At 45.4% G+C, this 17,655-nt stretch overlaps 1 protein-coding gene and 1 long non-coding RNA gene across 4 annotated transcripts in view; one reads left to right on the top strand and one right to left on the bottom strand.

Annotated features, from left to right (window-relative positions):
- CTNNA3 (catenin alpha 3) overlaps positions 1–17,655 on the top strand; it is a 369,305-nt gene that overhangs the window by 346,268 nt on the left and 5,382 nt on the right. For all 3 annotated transcript variants that reach the window (XM_014883316.2, XM_088168652.1, XM_088168651.1), the window contains 2 exons: positions 3,002–3,107; positions 6,881–7,015. In XM_014883316.2, coding sequence (XP_014738802.1) covers positions 3,002–3,107; positions 6,881–7,015 — 241 coding nt within the window. The remainder of the gene's footprint in view (positions 1–3,001; positions 3,108–6,880; positions 7,016–17,655) is intronic.
- The window catches only part of LOC106857330 (uncharacterized), a 35,726-nt gene continuing 28,043 nt past the window's right edge, over positions 9,973–17,655 (bottom strand). Inside the window, exons 2-3 of the long non-coding RNA XR_015805047.1 lie at positions 17,507–17,612; positions 9,973–10,255 (exon numbers count right to left, since the gene is read on the bottom strand). This is a non-coding gene — a long non-coding RNA (uncharacterized LOC106857330). The remainder of the gene's footprint in view (positions 10,256–17,506; positions 17,613–17,655) is intronic.

The raw sequence follows: 17,655 nt of genomic DNA, 5'->3' as shown, positions 1-17,655 counted from the left end.
ATTCCCATTTTTGTTGTTGGATAGAGCAGTTGATTTGAGCTCTAGTAACAATCCATCACTACCTTGGGGAGATATAATTGCTTGCAAATAAAGTACTTCTTGTCTTGTCTTTGTTTTTTCATTGCCTTGAATGTGTTATCAGCTTGTTCAACCTGTAAGGCTTTTTATGTTTGGAAATAGTGAGGTGTGAGGAAAACAGATGTGTTAGGTCTTACATGCAGTGGATCCACAGTCTGCTGTTAAAGGTTATTAACTCAGTGAAATCACTGGGGATGAACTTCAGTAAACTGAGTGTGTGAAGTGAAATTTGGCCTTAAACATTAGAGACTGGAACCAGGGAAGAACATTCTTACTGGAACAGTAAGAATGAAGCTGACTTGAAAAAAAAAAATTTAAACTATTACATAGTACCCATAGGGAAAATTAGAATTTCTTTAGGGGAAGAGGTGGAAAACTCCACAATGGAGAAATTTTGTGATGTTGCTCACCAGGATATGGTACTTAGTGGAAAAGTTTTTTGTATTTGTTTCTTGAGCAGCAGTAGGTGCATGAGCTATTGCATGTGAGTCTGCACTATCCATCATAATTTGGGATGCTTCAGCATGTGGTGGAGGAGGATCAGGGAGTAGATGTGTAGGAGGAAAGGGATGCTGTTACAGTGATACAGAGAAGGACCAAATACCTGGGAAAGTGTTCCAGAGAGTGAGATGGATAGCTCAGAGAAACATTGCCTTTCAGGCAGCGTTTTTTCATACTTTAGACTTGCCAGAAAAAAAATGCAAGTGCATATAAAACTGGCAGGAAGCTGTGCAGTGGCTGGTGAAAACAACCTAGGTGATTTAATAGACTTGATGTGTCTCCAACATCTGGATTCAGGGAGTTAATGTGAGTTAGTGGCATTCTGAATCTGCTGATTCTGTGCTAAATCAGGAGAAGTGGGAATTCACAAAGTGCACAGCCACACTGGTTCCATTAGAAGGCAGCATGCATCGAACCTGCTAGTCACTCAGCAAAACCATGGAAGTCTTTAGTTCAATTTCAGACAATAAAACGACAGGACTGCCCGTGAGAGCCCTGGGCACAGCCCTGGAGTGTCCCCCAGCCTCTCCTGCTCACCATTGCTCCCGGGCCCCACTCCACACGTGCAGACTGCTGGGAAGGGCTGTGAGCCCTCCTGCCTCTCGCTGTGTTTGTGACATGGAGCCATCCTTCGTGCACAGCTTCCCATTGTGCCCGAGCTTCCTTCGTGGAGCCCTCACAGGGCTGCAGAGGAAGGCACAGGACACCTGGGTGTGGGTATTACCTGTGTGTACCTTGCTGTGCTGTCTGCTGTTCCCACAGCAGCTCTGCCTCAGGGACTCTGTCTTTATGTCCAGATTCAGTGTTTGCACTTGAACTAGCATCCTGGTTTGGGTTCTTTAGTTTTTCTCTCCATTTCTTCCATTTGGCCATTGATTCAGCAGTTCTGGTGTACTTTTTCAAGTATTCTTTTCAAAGTAGTCAGAACTTCCCAACATCATGGGCGGGGACTAATGGCTTATCATGCCATAGCCTAAGGCAGCTAAGCCTGTGCCTTATGTCAGAGGCTCTGGATGGCTGCAGTAATAAGCAGGCAGGACTCCATTTCTAAATGCAGAAAAAGCCAATTCTTTATTCCCACAGCACATGTTTATAGGAAATAGCAGCAGGCTGTGGGTGAGGCTTCAAATCCTTCATCCTAGATAGAGGGGATTGCATTTGTAAATTCATTCCCCACATACACTACAGTTGTGTTATAAACTGGTCTGCCAGGTAGGTTTACCATAAAAAGAAAGGGCCTTTCTGTAAAAGAGTGATGTGTAAAATACTGGATTCCAGGTGGTTCCAAATGTGGGCTTCCAAAGTTAATAAGGAACTCTAATTAGTCAAGTATGTTTTCCCCCATTGCTGAGCAATATGATTAATCAAGGAGAGGTTACACATTATGTGCCGTGTTGTGTTGTCACCACTGTCATTCCTGAGTGCAGTGTTTGTACAGGTCCATACTGTAATATCTTTAGGTTGAGTTTCTTTACTGAATGCTCTTTACACATAAAACCATACCGACTTTGAGGATAACAGTGTTCTCATTTGAACAAAGAATTACATTAATTTTTTTCATCTTGTCTACTTCTTTTGTCAAGTGCAGAACTTGTAAATTGATTTGGAGCTTTGGATATGAAATGCATAGTAAAATTAGAAGTGTATCCTGTCAAAGATGTTGGAAGGCAAAGCTCACTTTATACATGCATGAGGAACAGTTAATTGTTGATTTTACTTTGGGTGAAGTGTTTCAGCACTGAAGAGGCTGAGGCTCAAACAAATGTGAAGAGAAGGGTGGGCATACTTGTGCCTTAAGTATTCACATTTTACTTCTTAGTTCTTAGAAACATCCTCCTGTAATTAAAGCAGCCTTTTGGGCTTGGGAGGGGGGCATACAGAAAAAAACTGCTCACAAGAGCTTGGCTGTTCTCCTAGACTGAAGTTCTGAAGAAATTCTCTAATTGTTTGGGAGATACGGTGTATCTGTGCTGTGAGTGGCACGTGTAAGCTCATTTGCAGCCCTGTTCGTACATCTCTGTTTGTGTTTGGGTGCACCAATTCAATTCTAAAAACCTCAAACAAACCAACCACAGGTTTTCTGACCAGATACCCGTAATGACTCTCAGAGTACACGGAGCTGAGCCTCCTTGGAACGTTACTAGGAAATTCATGGAAGGGAAAGGAACTCCATAGAACGCTGGGAATAGCAAACTGCCCAAGAAATTTCTCAAAATCGGGATTTGGCTTGGGCTGTAGTGTCAGTAAGAAGAATCTGACATCTCTGTGGTATCTCTGCATCGTGCTGGTGCCAGACAATACGAATAGGTGGGACATGGGGACAGTCGGGGGTTAATTTCTGTGCCTTGTGTAGGGGTCGGTAGCTTTGTTTAATGGCGATGTCGTGCAGGTTTCACGGTGCGTTTGTTGTGTTTCCCTGAAGGGGGAGGGGCCCACTGAAGCACACGAGTGACGTCATCAACGCTGCCAAGGTGATCTCGGAGTCGGGCTCGCGCATGGACGTGCTGGCACGGCTCATCGCTGACCAGGTGAGGGGGCAGCAGGGCAGGGGGACCCTCACACTCACCTCTGTGAACCCCACCTGGGTTCCCCGTGCACGTGTGCACGTGTGCGAGTGCTTGTGACTCCTTAAGCTATGAGTGCAACATCTACACAGACAGTGTATATGAACATGTGTATACAGCTGTCTATAACCATTCATGGCTGCTTTAATATATATATATGTATATATTACTATTACCAACAACACATTAAGGTATATGTTAGTATATAAATAGTTGTCTAAAAAGCTGTTTCCTGGTTTAACCCCAGCTAGCAATATAATGTAGTTGCTTGGTCACCTACTTCTGGAATTGGAAAAAAAAAAGGAAACCTCATGAGTTGTTACAAAAAGTTTAATAATTTAAAATATAATGGTAGTAGTAGTAGTACTAATATTGATGCTGAAAGAGAGGGGGAGAGAGGACTGAGAGCAGAGAGAAAGAAGAAACCCAGCACAACTGCCCAGCGTGTCCCTGAACAATCAGCACCTCCCACCTGAGTCCCCCACAGTGGTTTTAGGACAGGGAATCCACTCTCACTGAAATACTTCTTTTAGGAAAGATTTCAGGTGTTGTACTACAGTGACTCCAGAGTGAGGAAAAAGTATTAATGAACCATTAGTGGTGATAATTTGTGTGTCCCCTCACAGCTGCTGGGAAATGTGACATCATTCAGGTTATTGTAACCCTTTTCCTGAATTCACTCCAACTCTTTGCCTTTGTCCTGGCTCAGAACTTTCACAGCTGACACCCAGGAGCCACCTGACCCCTGGGATTTGTTCTGTGCCTCTGAAGGACACTCCTTACTTACAGGTGCTGCTTGGCTTCTAGGTGCAGTTTTTACATTACATTATATGCATTAAAAGCAGAAAAACCCAAACACAAAAGATGAACCAAGGCAGCCCTTGCAGTACTGGTGAACATGATTGCAAGTGTTATTAGATAGGTGTCAAACTCACCAAAAAAGAATCTTGCTTTATTCTTCTTATTACAGATAGTGTGATCCTCAACTTCTGAAAGCTTTTTTTGGCTGTGCAAAGTTATCCTTTAACTTAGAAAGCTCTTTTCTCATTGTGGTATTTCCTTTGTATCTCAAAGATATTTTCAGATTCCTTTTTTCAGCTGTTATTTTGCCAGGTTTCCTATGCCCTGCACTCGTGAGATCTTAAAATAAAATGAAGTTTGCATTCCTCTGGGCTACCAAATAACTGTTCTCTGAATTTGGGCCAAACTGGATAAACCCTTCAGAAATTTGGTGCCCAGAGTAGAACATGAATGCCAGTAAGTGCCTCCTAAGCAGCATTCACACTTCTTAGTGGAGGATGTCACATGTTGCCTTTTCTGAACAACTAAATGATGTAGAATTTCTATTACAGGGAAAAAAAAAGATGTGACTGATTTTTATAGCTCTCTGTTGCTGTGTTTGAAGGGAAGGGATACAGTGTGGTACACTTGGCAGTATTTCAGTCCACACTCACAAGCACTTCCAGGATGGCTCAGATTAACAAGGGTGAGAATCATCACAGTTACAGCATCAGCAGCAACCTCTGCACACGAATCACAGGAGCATCACAGATCCATGTGACTGCCACGGTGCTCCCAGCCTGGATTTACTAACTCCAGGATTTACTAACCAGACATATTTCTCATACACTTGATACCACTTTGATATTTCCCATTCCTTAGTCCAGTAACTCCTTTTTCCTATGTAAAACTTTAATGTAAGCATTCTTTAACAAAGATTTCTGCAGTTGAACAACCCCATGTTAAAAACCATGTCCTTTGTTTTGCACTCCTGGGAGTCACTTTCTGGGGGTCCCAGGGTTTGGAATTGAGGAGTCACTCCAGCCCTCCCCTCTGTGTGGGCCCTGGTGTGGCCAGTGGAGGGAAAGATGCCCTGCACCTACTCAGGTGGTGAAGCTGTGGATGTGTCACACACTTTACAGTTCCAGAACTACACTGCAGGAGAATTTTCTTATCCAATGCCCTGCACTGGCTTTTCTGAGTGCTTCTGGCACTGAAAGTGTTTCCAGAGAACCTCAAGGTCTTGTTTCTGAGTTCAGTTCCTGGCCTTTGCTGTGCATCATTCCTGACATGGCACACATGTGTGTAATGCTCTGTAAGGGAGACAGCACCTGTGACTAGCCTGACACTATTCTCATATAAAAGACAATTACATAATAATCATTCCTGTCTCTGAACTCCTGTAATTGCTGTTGTCACTGCTTGAAGTGACACCCAATACACCTTTCTCTTGAGGCTTTCTGGGCAAAAGGATGAAAGGATAAGGCCAAGGGATAAAAAAATCAAGTGTAACTAAGGAAGGGAAAAAATGGAGGAAGAAGAATCTCATGCCAGGAATACACACCACCTTGGTATTCTGAGTTCTGATGCACTAAGGGATTTATTGTATTTTACTGGAAGTATAATTTTTTGTTAATGAGATTAAATACACAGTTTTCCAGCTTTCTGATCACTGACATACCATTATATAAATACTGATTTTGGCAGTCCTTAATAAGGAAGAAATAAAGACTTATTTTAGGGCAGTTTTCCATAATGTGCTAGCATTTTGAAAACATCACATATGAAAGAGAACACATCAAGGAAGTGTTTGGTTTTGTTGTAAACTGTGCCCAAATACAGGAAACAGTGCTGGATGTAGCAGAACATGAGGTAAGGACTGATGTTCAGTCATATTAAAGAATTGAAAACTGTACACTCTTTCCTTGTTTGCTGTTACCTTTTGCATGAATTTGCTTAACCAAACATTACTGCAGAGTATGAAGTGTTCTTCATTGTCCCACCAGCCCTTGGAACACTCACTGTTGCTTCAGCAAAGCCAGGAGCTGAAATATTTATGGGGTTCAGTAAAAGCCCAGGTGATTGTTGCCAGTGTGCAGTTGATGGGGATGTATCTTTGCTTTTTCAGCCTGCAAAGCTGAGCAGGGTTTGATGTCCAAAGGAAGGGGCTGTGCCTGTCAGTCAGGATCACACCCTGGCCAAAACCACGTCTGTGAACCTGCACTCACCATTCCCCTTCAGGTCATTTATTCTGCCACAGCAATGCCAATGAGCCTTAGAACAAATTCATACCCAGCCTTTCATGGCTGCCCTGCTACCCCAGAGCAACACTGCTCCAAGTACTCCATGGGTTCTGAGAAAAATTAGGTTAGAACAATCTTATTTTTATTTCTAGAATAGAAATCTGTATTGTTAAAAATACTGAGATCTGTGAGTTTTCCCTAAGACATTCTAATTTTACTGTTCCCACTGCTAGAGAAGAGCTGCAGATGGAGTTGAGTACACTCTGGATGGAACACAAACCCCACAGATCATACTACAAGATGAAGCATAACAGACAGATGTTACCATGTCTCTGCATGTATGGTTACATTGCCCACAAAACGTGTCTGGAATGCCCTCATCACTGTTAATGGAGCTGTTTTCTTAGAGATCATCTCAGGAATTGAACTAATTGCTCCATACACTGAGGGATGTGTTCAGAAATACTGCTAAGGCAAGCACAGCAATGTTAAATACAGCGTGCACATGGGGAATTTTAGGTTTAATCTGAGCTCCCAACCATAGCATTAAAAGGCTTCCCAAGAGGAATGAACTTTGCAGCCTGGTGCAAGTGCAGTGAAAAGCAAGGCTCCAGCAGTCTGCAACTGGAATGCTCCTCAGTGAAGTTTTAATGTGATTCCTCAGACATCCTTTGGAATCAGCAGTGACTGAAATGTTTTATTTGTTCTTTCCAGTGCCCAGACCAGTCGTGCAAACAGGATTTACTGGCTTACCTAGAACAGATCAAGCTGTACTCCCATCAGCTCAAGATCTGCAGCCAGGTGAAAGCAGAAATCCAGAATCTGGGTGGAGAGCTCATCATGTCTGCAGTAAGTAGAAAATGGCATGGAGTACTCTGTTAGTTAAAGTGCATGTTACATTTGAGTTGGCCTTTCTGTGCTTGCAGCCTGTCCCACTGTCACTCCAATTCTCTAACACCTGCTTCACAGCAGGAATCTGTGACAGGGAAGTGCAAGATTCGTGGCTTTGAGGGAGTAACAAGGACCTTTTCTTTTTAAATTCTCCCAGCACACTGTGTTACCACTGTTACTGTGGAGTGGTTTGGTTTGAAGAACCCCTGACAGTGCTGCTGCATTGGCTTACACATATGGAATATGGTCATGTGTGTCTGAACACAGTAAAAACACTCCAGGGCTGGAGTTCCAGCCAGAAAAAAAATGCTGCAGGGCATTCTTACAGGTCTACAGAAATTAATAAAAGGAAGAGCAAGGTGACTTGATTCTTGAGTGAATTTCTTGATTTTGCTTTAAGAGTTACTAGCTCCTTTCCAGTCAAGTATCATTAGCCAAGGAAAAGACATTTTTGTGATTTTATGGAACTTTCCTGCACTTGGCCTCAGTACAGCCATCCATAAAGTGCCTTCACATTCCCATGTTCTGTGGTGTGTTACTACCTGGAGCCCATGGGATGATTCCAAGGTACAAATCTGGTGAATGGCACCAAAAGCAGGTAGGACACCCTTCCCACCAGACACATTCTACCCTTTGCACACTGGTATTGAACTCCTTGTGCACAGAGTTTGGAATGCTGTGTGTCTGTGCCCATCACTGGCTATCTGTGTTCATCTGTACCTGTGTGTATTAACCTGTACCTAGCTCAGGTTACTCATGGCTGTCCCTGTGTGTTCCTCTCTGAGCTATGTCTGTCTCTATCAAACCATCCCTATTTCTGCCTGTCCATACCTGCCAGTACCTCTCTGGACCTGTCAATATTTTTAGCTCTGCCTGTCTAAACTCATCTCTGTCCATACATGCCAGATCTGTATATACACACATCTCTACCTGTATCTCTGTACCTATCCCAGTTACCTGTTCATGTCTCTGTCCACCTCCACTTACTCCACCTGTCTGTCCCTGTCCCTCTGTCCTTACATGTATCTCCTCTCTGAACCTGTCAATATCTGACAGAATCTCTGTCAGTCCTGTCTCCATCACTGCCACTATCTCTGTCAGAATCTAGGAAAACGTGTCAGAATCTGCCAAAATTTAACAGAATCTACTAAAATCTTGCAGAATCTGTCAGATTGTAACAGAACCTGTCAAAATCCAGCAGACTCTGTCAGGATCTGTCTGTGCCTGTCTGTCAGTGTGTATGTGTACCCATCACTACCTCTCCCTGTCAGAAAACATCTCTTTATCTGTCAATAATGTCAATATCTATCTATACCTGTCAGTCTGTCAGCACCTCTCTGTCCATCCCTATCTGTCTGTCTGTCCCAGTCCAGAGCAGTCTCTACCTGATCCAACCTGTGTGTCCCTGTCTCTGCCTGTCCCTGTCCCTGTCTCTACCCCTCCATCTCTGTACTGTCTATTTCTGCCTTTCTCTAGGCCTTTTCCTACTTATCTCTCACTAAAACTGTTACATTTTATGTGGTTTATAAACTAATCAGAAATGAAGATGTGAAATACTCCTCTCTGTAGGATACTTGTGCTGGCTATTCAAATGGTAATTTAGACACCACATTTGAACATACAGTTAATTTCTGAAGCCAGACTTGGGCTGCACATGAACAAAGTTGCTCTTCCTTACCTGTTTATTCTCACCAGCAGTTCTGTGACCAGTGTGGGTCACAGTAAAACCAAATGTTGGGACCAAGTTTGGTTCTTGCTATTTCAGCCTCGTGCTGTAGAATATTCTCATTGTTTTCTTTACCTTTTTTGTTGAGTCACTCCTGTCAACAGTGCATAATCTGCCTGGTGCAAAAATTTTAATTCTAAAAATGAAATCCCAAATGTAAATTAATTGCTAATCCTGAAGGGATGACCACAGATCCTAACCCTGCTTCAAGGAAGGAGGGTGAGAACTTGTCCAGAAACTTGAGAAAGCCAAGTTCTTGTTCAGATAAATGCTGAACTCCCAGTTCAATAAACACAGGTGCTTATTTTGGGAGTCAGTGGAAATGAAGAACATGCTTAGAGGCCTGAATGGCCTTGGGAGTGTCCTGTGAAACCAGAGTGAGATGCTGCAAGGTTGTTACTCTCTTATGTAATCTTGGAAAATTCTCCAACAGTGACTGTATGTTTGTTTTGTTTTTTTTCTAATAATATGGGTGCTACATAGGAAAGAGCCAGATTGCCAGCCAGTGTCAACAGAGACCTGTGCTCTCACCCCGAGCCTTTTAAAGACACTGGAGACACAGTTGGTTGGTCTAAGTTACGAAAATTTTGTAGAAAATAGAAAAAAAATCTCCCTGGTGTCCCCTTGGGAAGGGGAGGCCATTCATGACTGACTGTGCTCAACTGCCCCCGCAATTAAAACTGGTTATGTGAAACTGCAGCCAGTGATGGCCTATTTGTGTTAACTTACTTAATAATGTTTTAATTGCTTCAGTTTCAGAAGAACAACGGGATTTATGTTGTACAGAGAAACTGCTCAGTTGAGAGGGGCAGAAATGCACTAGTGGTATAAAATGGTTATTGAATTGCTTTTCTTAAAAGCTCGAGGAAGTTCGAGCTTTGAAAGTGAATGTGGAGGCTTTAGAAATTTATCACAGTCCTAGGTTAGCTGGCCTTGAAAAAGTGATGAGTTGTGTGTGACAAAGCAGGGGGGTTCTTCTCTCCCTTCCCACCTTCCCCCTCCCCAGAAGTATCAGAACTGCATTAGAAAATAAGAGTCAGAACTGTAGCTGGAATAGGATTGTACTTTATGGTCTCCCCAGTCCTGATCTTCTCTGAATGAGAATCAGAAAAGGACACAGCAAGATGATTAAGAAAAAAAAACAAGAGGCCCCACCCTTGCAGCTAGTAAAGGTTTTATTGTGCATTAAGTAAAAAAACTTGGGAGTCTCCAAATACCTGAAAATGAATCCATCCTCTGGTTAAAGGACGAAGACCTGCTACAGGAACAGGAATCTTGTAGATGGAGCATTAGGAAATAATCATAGTGCCAGGTGCCCCCTGCACCCTCCCTGGTCCTCGGGCATCCCCACATCCCCTCCTCTGGCTGGCAGTGGCTGCCTCCCCATCTCCCCCCTCCTTCAGGAGCTGAGGGGGGAGGCTCCTCTCCTGGAGAAATGACACATTTCCACCTTCACACGGGTCACTGCCAACCTGCACAGGGACAAATGCACAGGTGAACCCACACATAACAGCACTGCTTTGAGATGGCTCTTACATCCACCCCACACCTTCCTTCTCCAACCATTACACTGTGCACAGGCATCTTGCATCACCTTCAAGGAAAATTCCTTCTACAGGAGCAGTGGTTCATTTAAAAATAACCCAAGCAGCTTCTCTTGAAGCCTGAAGACCAAGTGGGATGAAGAGCAGAGGATGTAGTGTCACATGACAGCAGTGTCCTCTTGAGACACAGCAGCCACAGTCCCTGTCCTGCCAGTTGTGGCTGGTGCTGTGCTGGAGCAAGCAGAGGAGCCCTGGAGTTGTAGCTTAGCCCTGAGTGGTGCCCTGGAGCACTGGGTGGCAGGGCCATGGCACAGGGGCAGCTGTGTCCCTGCCAGCAGCACAGAGTGTTCTCACCTCCAGGCTGACCTGCACTGGAGGAGGGGCTGCCAGCACAGCTCAGTTTGGCACTTACTCTGTGACCACACAGAGCATTATGCAGATGAAGAACTGAAATCCATAAACACAGATCAAGCCTCTTCAGCTCTTTGTGATGTGTGTGCCCTGTGCCCCTGTCTCCCTGCCCTGGAAGGGGCTCCAGTTCATACCCAGCTGGATCATTAGTGCAGATTAATTAGACCAGGTTCTCTGGGGCAGCTGGGATGTACTGTGGACTTCCCGCAGCTCACAGCTCTTGTCCCTGCTCTCCTTGTTTAAGTGGCTTTTGGACTTGCAGTCTGCCTTCCCTCACTGTGTGTTCCCAAGCTCCAGTACTCTCTCTCTAGTCAGCCCCCCATTATGGAGCTTAGAAAGGGTCCTGTACAGAAAAAAGAGAGGAAACTAAAAGTTCCTTGCTGACTATTTAGTGTTTCATAGTCCCACCAGTACTGGAGTACTGCTGCTGCATTGCCAGCTTCTAAGCTGCTGAAGTCCAAATGATGAGGATTCACTAAGTCTTCATTAGGAGTGATTACATAGGAAAGGGACATTTCCTTGTATTAATTAAATTGGTGCCTCTTCAGGCACAAAATAATGGGGTAACATTTGCAGTATGCAGATTGACAGTAATTGCACTCACTTATGCAGATAAGCTGATCCTTGACTTTACAAGCACTGCACAGCCATAGGCTTGCACCTTGCCTTGCCAGTTTGCTCTTTCTCCAGCAATGGCTTTAACTGGAGAGAATTGTATCACAGGGCAGAAAATGATCATATCTTACATATATCAATGCTGTGCTCCATGACTTTTGCCAGGCAATTCTGTTTTGTGCTACTTACAGTCATTATCTTCTTGTGTTTGATTTTTATATTGTAGTTGGTAAGAAAGGCAAAGCTTTTTGGCTTTACAAAGAAGGGTGTGGAGGAGCAAACTCTCCAGTCCCAGTATCCCAGCATTTGCTAACTGGCACAGAAGCCCCCCCACCTCAGGCTGGCCAGCCTTACCTGTGCACTGGGGGCTGTTTCACTCTGCTCTTCCTGCAGGTGTCTTATTTATCTTCAGCCCCCTGCCTTCCCAAGAGCCAGACTGTAACTCACACACTGACGTCAGGCTGCTTTTGTGCCAAATGGAGGTGCTTTAGTGTGTCTTAACTTCATGCTCCAAGGCTGGACTGAAATGTGTTTCCCTTGCTGAGATCCCAGGCCTGTTAAATCACAGATTTCCAGCAGGACACTGCAATGAATGTGTTCCAGCTTTGGAAGCTGAGCCACAGGTGAAAACACAGAGGCAAAGCTGCAGGAGCTTGCAGCCAGAAGTTAGAAAAAAGCAAGGGAGGGTCTCTGGGCCTTTGGCTGACATAGCCCCAGTTCCTGGATATCCAGAGCCCAGGAAAAGGCTGCCTTGGCCACACTGCAGGGCCTTCAGGAGCTGGGGCAGTGCAGTTCAGCTCCTTTGGGGTCTGGCTGTCCTTTGCCCTGCAAGAGCAGTGGGATGGGCAGAGCAGCGTTGCTGTGGCCCTGGCAGGGCAGGAGCAAAGGGCTGAAAGCAGCCAGGTGACAATGACACTGGAACAGGGGCTTCCCTGACAGCCCACCTGAGTCTCTGCAGGCACCACTGTGGTGCCACAGCGTCCCTTTTTCCTTGCTTCACATCCAGGGGCTGCTCTGCCAAAGCCAGGGCACAGCTCCTGCTCTGTCCTCTTTGAATGGATGGGGGAGGTCACCTGCACTTATTTCACTGTTGGACTGTGAAAATCTGAACTGCTCCATTTCTAAAAGCTGACACGAACCCCCAACAGCTGACACAAGTTTTCTTCTGCTGAGAGTTGACAGCAATGTTTCACTCTGGGCTTTTTCCATCTAGTAACACTTCACCTTTCTTGCTTTTGCCTAGTGTACACTGGCAGGTGTGTGGATACAGAAATCCTGGCCTTTGGAAGCAAAGTAAGGGATAGATTTTCCTTGCAGAGATTCCAGTTACTAATGCTTCCTAAACTGCATCTAGTGAGAAAAACTAAAGGAGTAGCAATTGTTTCTGGTCATGGACACTAAGGACAGCTAACTTTCCTTAGAAATAATTACTCTGGTAATTAGGTAATGTAATAAAAATCAGGATGTATCTTATAGTTCTTAGCCTCAGTGTATGTAAAAGATCATTGCAGCAAACACTTGATTTCTTCCTCAACAGCAAGGAAAGGATTTATATTAAGCCACTGTTCTCTTTTTCTGAAGGGCCTGTTTTTAAAAAAATAGATTCCTTTTTTGAAATCCTCCCTGGAAGTGAAAGCAGCAGTAGTGGGGAGGGACTGAGCTATCTGCCTGGCTAAGCATCTGCTCCATTATGGTGTTGCACAGGAACAATTTCACAGCCCTTAATGTAAGTTGTTTATCATTGAACTTGGACACAGGCCTGGGCTAATTATAGAACTCACTTTCAGTTCTTTGAATCCTGCTTAGCCTGAAGCAGACTGTGGTAATGGTTAGTTTTTAGTCCATTAGATTCAATTTCCCCACCTGAAAAATGGGTAAAGCAAAGAACAAAGCCCAGACACCCCTGAGGTGCTGAAAGCAATCAGTGGCTGGACACACAGACACTGACAGCCAGTGGAGCAGCCACGGTTTTAGGAAAACTCAGCTCCTTGGAAAGAAGCTCAGGCAGTGAAGTTCCTGAGGCCACGTCCATGGCATGAGATCTCTGCAGTGTCCCAGAGGGAGCCCATGAGCACACAGCACAGGGAACCCAGTGCTTCCAGTTCCAGCTCTGCTTTCCTGCACACCCAGCTTCTGCTGCCACTGCTGGACCCAGAGCTCCATTTCACTAAAAAGAAAATAACACTGCCCTGAGTGGGGAAAAAAGGGAGGCTCAGAAAACCAGGCAAGGGAGTGGTGTTAAAATCCTGGCCAAGGCCTAGCAAAAACTCCAATGTCTTCAACAGTCCAGACTTCACCCTTAATAATTAACATGTTTGGATTGTTCTGCTACTTTTAATCCTAAGGGATTAAATGACTATTTTATATATCAACCTTAGTGAAAGAACCATACAATAATACAAAACAGCAAACAGCCAGACCTAGTAAAAAAAAGCAGGATTAAAATCAGAAGCACAGTGGACTCCTTAGCTGAAATGCAGCACACTCAGACACTCACTGCTCTGATTGAAAATGCAGAACTTGTGTTATATTCAGATGTCGCTGTCAAAGCAATTCAGTCTTAGTCTCTTGGTATAGTGTACCAAAGGCAATCTGCTTCTAGGAATGTATTTAATGAACCTTGTGTTTCAATTAAAATCAATTTTTAATAACTGACCTTGCTTCCAAAAGAATTTTATGTTCAGCCTTCAAACACTGATAAAAAACTCTGTATTTAATGTTCAGTTCTCAGCTTCCACCTGTATGAAACACGTAGATGTGGCTGAAGTGTAACTAGCACTTGGGATATTGTAAAGAAGAGCCAACTGACACATCTGTCCTCCAGCAGCCAGGCCTTAGAGTTCCCTGCTCCCAGCAGAGCAGCTGGGGCTGCAGCACTGTGGGGGAGTGCTGCTCTCAGCCTGCACAGCTCCAGCCTGAGGGCAGGGGACAGCACCTGCACGGCCACACAAAGCACGGGGCAGGAGCCTGCCTCAGCACTGCCAAAGCCTCAAAATTCATTTCTTCTTTTACCTTTGCCTTCAGCTCTGTTACTCCGTGGAGAGCTTGCTTTCTTGCTCTCAGGACTTAGTAGAGAGGAGGAATGAAAGTGCTGGGGATGGGAGAGTGGATTTCAGCAGGAGTGCTGCCAGCCCGATGTGGGGTGGGGTTATTTCTGAAAAAATACTGTAATCTGCTCTGTATCCTGTGTGTTTCAGCCGGTGAAACTACAGTGATCAGAGTAATTCTGAATTCCTTTTGCAACGGCAGCAAGTACTAATGCTTACAGGACAAGTGAGGAAAGAAATGGCAAGGGACGTTTTTCCTAAAGCCTTTAATGAATTACTGTCTTAACTCACACAGTCACACCTGTAAAGCTGGGAGGCTGGGACATGGCATCTCCATGGAAAATGCTGAAAGAGCAAAAGTGAAGTTAGGCAAAAATAAAACAGCTCTTAGTGTGGGGTTGGTCGGTTTGTTTGTTTTGCTAGTGAATCTTTATGTACCACTTGCTGTGCATTGAAGAGTTTGCAGCTCCATCTCTCCAAGTGAAATGAACCTAAACGCTCAATGAATATTTCATCAGTCTTTCATTTATGCCAAGTTTCATTCCTTGAGTTTTGTTGGATATGAGACCTTGAAGAGCATGCTGAATATGTGAGATAAAAGCATCCAAGTGAAGAAAGTTCTTGAGTACATCAGTTTTATAGAACAACAGATTTCCACCAAACTGTACAGTGTTACTGCTGTTGAGGTAGAAAAACAGCTGCTCTCTGAAGCCAAAAAAGATTAAATGTATGGCCTGATTGCTACCATCTGTACTACACAACTAAGAACATCTAAAAGCTTCCCCCAGACTCTGAATGCTGCTAATACCCCACCCCAACACAGCCTTCCTCTTGAGAAGGCACATGAGAAAGCTGAGGGGACACTGAGGGAGTGTCCCTGCCCCTCAGTGGCTGTCCTCACCCAGCCCAGCCAGGCCAGAGCTGTGCTGGGCTCTGGTCACTGCCTGTGAGCAGGGGACACTCAGAGCTGTTCTCACAGCGTGGGCCCCCTGTGCCTCAGGGCAGCTTTTGTGGCACAAATTCCGTTCCTCTGGGTGCCAAGGGGCAGGGGAATTGTGCCACGTGGAACAGCTCTGCAGTTCACAGTGCTGCAGCTGCCAGGTGTCCCCTGCCAGAGCCTGTGTCACAGTTCTCAGTTAGAACCTCAGCACAGACAGGCACCCCTCAGGTTGTTTTGCAGTAGATACCTATGATTGTAGTTTAGAAAACAATAAAAACAGTTTTATTGGTGGGGTGTAGGAGCCCTGGAGTGCTCCACAGCCCATTTGTGGAAGAAGCTGCAGGGGGCAGAAGGAAGAGGGAACTGTTGAGTTTCCACAGGGGAGGAAAGGCCATCTAAGTTCCAGTGCTCACCTCAACATTCTCCATGTTCCATACTACACACTGAAGTCACAAAAAAGAACAGCTGAAGTTTTGTAGCATCCTGCCTGGATGCTACCAGGTTCTTCTAGAAGCCTTTTCCCTGCCATGCAAACAGGAATTTATTTACTGCCCAAGCTGCCACCCCCTCCTGCTCACATGCCTCTAATCATCCAGCAACTTTAAAAAAGGTGGAGCAATCACACACACTGCAGCCACTGGCAAACTTCAGGGAAAAAACTTTCCTTGAGGTCCATTCACCATCTGCCACAGAACTAAAACCATCTTTTCCTTTGTCCCAGCAGCCTCAGAGTGGTGTTACTATGCCAGTGCTGGAAAAGGGACTGTTGGGGTGGGGGTGGGAAGGCTGTGAACAAGCTGTCAGGATTACGGTGGTGTCAGCTGTTGTAGGTAACAAGAGAGAATTGAAATTCCGTGTGTGTGTATAACCAGTACTCAGGTGAGCAGGAAGGAGGCTGTTCCATGAAGCTGAGTCTCCTCCTGCCCAGTGAACAGTGGGTGCCAGCCTCCCTTAGGTGCCCTGAGCTAGGGCTGCAGCTCCAGGCAGCCTCCCTGGGCAAAGGGGTGCACTGCAGAGGTGCTGTGAGTGGGGGACAGAACTCTGAGCCAGCCTGCAGCTTTGGGAAGTGGCTGGTTTCAAACGGGTTAGATGTATAAAATGTTTGAAGTGTGGGGGCCAGCACGTGAAGTTGACATTAGAGTGTGTGCCACGAGCTGTGCTGCAGGGCCAAGGCTTCTGAGGGCACATTCAGGTCACACAGCACAGTCCCCACACTCAGCCACCTACCCTCTAATGGCAGCAGTGCCTGCAGACACCACGTGGACTGGCAGCCCCTTCTAGGAAGTTCACATGCCGCAGCAGGGAGTGAACTTTGGAGACCATCTGGTAGATTTTACACCTTTTCTTGGGGAACTGAGATAATTTCAGTTTGCCATCACACATATGTGTGCATTCAACCAGACATCTTACTGTTTTTTCTTATTGCATTTCCAGAGAGCAGCAGTGTGTGTTGCATTAACTGGAAGATTTTTCTGCCAGTTGAGAAGTGTTTCCAAATTGCAACTAAATGCAGCCTCTTGGCTGCAGTTGTTATTTCTGCCTTATTTGCATTTGTGTTACACAATGAGAATGAAGACAGACAATAATAACACACCTCTCTCACCTGATCCATTTGCTTGAGCTGGCAAAGGGAGAAGTCCTGGAACCTTTCCTAATAAGCCCGTTTGTAAATCTGTACCTTGCCCAAGGCTCTGGGGTTGGGCTGGATGGCAGAGCACAGGATCACTGTGCCACTAAACCCCCGGGCAGCCCTTCAGAGAGCCAGCCTCAGTGCTTTTACACAAATGCTCCAGCAAAGGGCACCTTTAGAAGGTGAAGTGTGAAGGCTCTCCCGTTTGGAAGAGTCATCCCCTATTTCTCCTGCCCAGCCATGGAGAGCTTCTTCAGTGTTGCTGTGTCCATGGGCAGTGACAGCAGACACCCCTGCTGTGGCCTTCCCCAGGGCCTTTGTTTGTTCTGCAGTCTGCCCTTGGGTGGCACTCCCCAAGCAGCTGGAGAGGCCCCACACTCACTGGGATTTCTGGGGTTATCCCACTTCTAATATCCCATCCAAATCCTGGCTGCTGAGAACAGGTTTGGCAGCTCTGCCAGAGGCAGACACTTCTGAGTATCCCAGCACTGCTCCCTGTGAGACTGGAATGTGACAGGAGCAGCTGCAGGCCTTACCTAGTGCTCACAGGAAGCAAGGGGTCACATTTTCACAGCTCTTCTTCCAGTTGGTTTCATTACCCATCAGTAGGAACTGGGCCCTGCAGACAAGCATCATGAATTCCTGTTAAAGAAACAAAACATTAGCATTATTTCCCCAAGCATTT

Source organism: Sturnus vulgaris, chromosome 8 (assembly GCF_052056855.1).
Source record: "Sturnus vulgaris isolate bStuVul1 chromosome 8, bStuVul1.hap1, whole genome shotgun sequence".
In the NCBI taxonomy this organism is placed as follows: Eukaryota; Metazoa; Chordata; class Aves; order Passeriformes; family Sturnidae; genus Sturnus; species Sturnus vulgaris.
This window is presented reverse-complemented; position numbering and strand designations above follow the sequence as displayed.